The 2,667-nt window shown below is 48.1% G+C and overlaps 1 protein-coding gene across 1 annotated transcript in view; it reads right to left on the reverse strand.

Moving 5' to 3' along the window:
• The window catches only part of hs3st3l (heparan sulfate (glucosamine) 3-O-sulfotransferase 3-like), a 9,294-nt gene extending 7,047 nt beyond the window's left edge, over positions 1-2,247 (reverse strand). Inside the window, exon 1 of the mRNA XM_024387293.2 lies at positions 1,357-2,247. Coding sequence (XP_024243061.1) covers positions 1,357-1,814 — 458 coding nt within the window. The 5' untranslated portion in view covers positions 1,815-2,247. The remainder of the gene's footprint in view (positions 1-1,356) is intronic.
• Between the last annotated feature and the right edge of the window lie 420 nt (positions 2,248-2,667).

The following is a 2,667-nucleotide window of genomic DNA, read 5'->3' on the forward strand; positions in this document are numbered from 1 at the left end:
AGAATCATACAAAATCCTCTGAGACCAGGCTGCACACACACACACACACACACACACATACACACATACACACACACACACACACACATACACACACACAAACTGATCGGGACTAATAGCTTTAGCGCTCACGGCAAGCGAAGGTCTTGGGAGAGAAGTGAAGCCATCGATTTGAGAAACAGTGTAAGGATAAAACCTCTGCTCCATCTCAGTCCAGCCCTGTCCTGTCCTCTTTCAGATATGATCTATCTCCAGTCTGCCTGCCTGGTTGAGAGTGGTTCCTGTCGGAGATAGAGATCTGAAGTGTCCTTATGAAGCAGATGAGAGCAGAGTGTACAGACAAAAAGGAAACATGTATTTCTTTTTTAATCTAAATGCATGTTTGAAAGTAAAAAATATATCAACTGTTTGTGCACCTAACCATGCTCTTATCTACTGTACTTGCAACGTCTCTTCACGGACAGTTTTATTTTCAAGCACCACATCCTACAGTGGGCGCAGCTGGTCTACATATACCATACACTGAGCTCTTCCTAACTTGACTTGTACCCTGATGATATACCCCGCTGTGTAATGAAGTGGTGTGACTGGGAGCGCATCATTATCTGTGAGGGTAAACTGACCTGGGGTCAGGATCAAGCTGACAGGCCTGACACTGATATCAAGTGGCATGACAGTCAAGAAGCCCCATCTGGTCCTGGGGAGAGGGCAATCTTGTCACTCTGGGACATCATTGAGACATACACACACAAACACACACACAGTGGAGACGTGGCACACCCTGGCATAATTTGTGTGTGTGTGTGTGTGTGTCAATAAGAGAGAGAGAGAAAGAGAGAGAGAGAGAGAGAGTGTGTGGGGGGGGTCTGTGGACCTCTAGGATGAGACCAGACCCAGCTGACTAAGGTAACATCTGGCCTCAGCTGCAGGGATGATTGCACTGTGAGAACTCATCCAGACCCCCCTGCACATAAACAAACAAACATGTACACACAAACAGACACACACACACAGATTGGCATAGCCAGATGGCAGTCTCTCTCTCTGCCTGTCACCTAATCCACTATATGCTGGCCATGGGTATGTTTGGGTATTCCAAAAACAAACAAGCATTATTCCTAGATCTATTTTTATGTTTTAGGCTGCGACACAGTGGATGCACATTCAAATTGTTCTGTAAAATCCATTACCAACCAAGTCCACCATTACCAACCAAGTCCACTATCGGATCAAATGGAACAATGCTTTCTCATACAGGCGCAGGTGCACTGAGTCAAAAGCATTTCTCAAACAAACAACATTCATTGGATAGCAATGCCCATTGGAGAAATGTACACGTGCACGCATGATATGTACCTGTACCAGTGCAAGCCTCGTGCGTAATGCCGGTCAAAGAAGTGCGACTCAGAGCCCAACGCGCGGATGTCCGGGTGCAGCCTGAGAAACTCCAGCAAAGCCCTCGTGCCACCCTTCTTCACTCCTATAATAAGGGCTTGGGGTAACCGCCGGGTCGCCTTCCAATCTTTACCCGTGTTATCAGTCTCCAAACCGGGCGTCAGTGTGCTCCCCTCCCCGGGCCCTGGGTATCCATCTTCATCCTGTACCGTTACAACGTAGTTATAGAGAGTCAGGTTTCTGTCATCGCTGGCGGGTCTGTCCGATACTGAGTTTTCCGTTAGGTCCGACTCGCAGCATCCCGTGAAGAAGTAGAAGAGCGAGACACAGATGATTCCCAAAGATAGAATGATTATAAGTTTTTGGAGGACTCTCCTGATGTCTCTATCCGTTGGGTTGCTGTGGTGAAAAGTTGCCATCGCCTTCCCTCAGAGTCCCATCCGAGGAGGGCCATTCTACTGTAAACTCAGCTCACATAACTTCATCTCTGTGAAGACACGAAGGCTTTCTGAGCCGCTCAGATAGAATAAATTCTCCATAGTGCCGCTGCGTCGATTCCACAAAACCCCAATAAAGTCGCCGGCGTGTCGGTGTCCCATCTTTCCCTTTTGGCGGTTCATTCTGCGCGTATGAAATCCATTGAGTTGGCTGCTATTCTCAACGTGACCCCGTTTCTCCGGAGTCCCAAACGCAGCTCAGCCACCCAATCAAGAGATCAATTCCTGTGTTCTGTCCAGACATCCACCCACTCATTCGACCCCACCGGCATGGAAAATATAGCCTACAGCTGTTAATATCAACCGCGCAGGGCTGGAGTGGTCCTTTACCCTGAGATTACCCGCTGTCTCGCTCCATGGGTCTCCAGGGACTGCGTGTCATGGGGTCTCGCTCTCTCTTTCTCTCTTTCTCTCTCTCTCTCTCTCTCTCTCTCTCTCTCTCTCTCCCCCTCTCTCTCTCCCCCTCTCTCTCTCTCTCTCTCTCTCTCTCTCCCAATTCTTTCTTATCATTCATTTGTTCAGGAAAGTGTGCGCTGCGCTCCGAATTAAATTGTCTTTGATTGGAGGGTCATGGCCGAAGGCGGGTCTAATCCCAACGGATTTTATTGGGAAAACGGAGATGAATTTGATGCGCATGCACGCAGAAGAGAAGAGAGAGCCGTTATGGTGTGCATATACGACAGAGCATGACCCCTTCTTGATGTAGTACATCAACATTTATCCAGTGATTGTATCTGTTGGCATTTTGTGTTTTATGTAGGGCTATTCTACAGTT

This window comes from Oncorhynchus tshawytscha, linkage group LG25 (genome assembly GCF_018296145.1).
Source record: "Oncorhynchus tshawytscha isolate Ot180627B linkage group LG25, Otsh_v2.0, whole genome shotgun sequence".
NCBI lineage: Eukaryota > Metazoa > Chordata > Actinopteri > Salmoniformes > Salmonidae > Oncorhynchus > Oncorhynchus tshawytscha.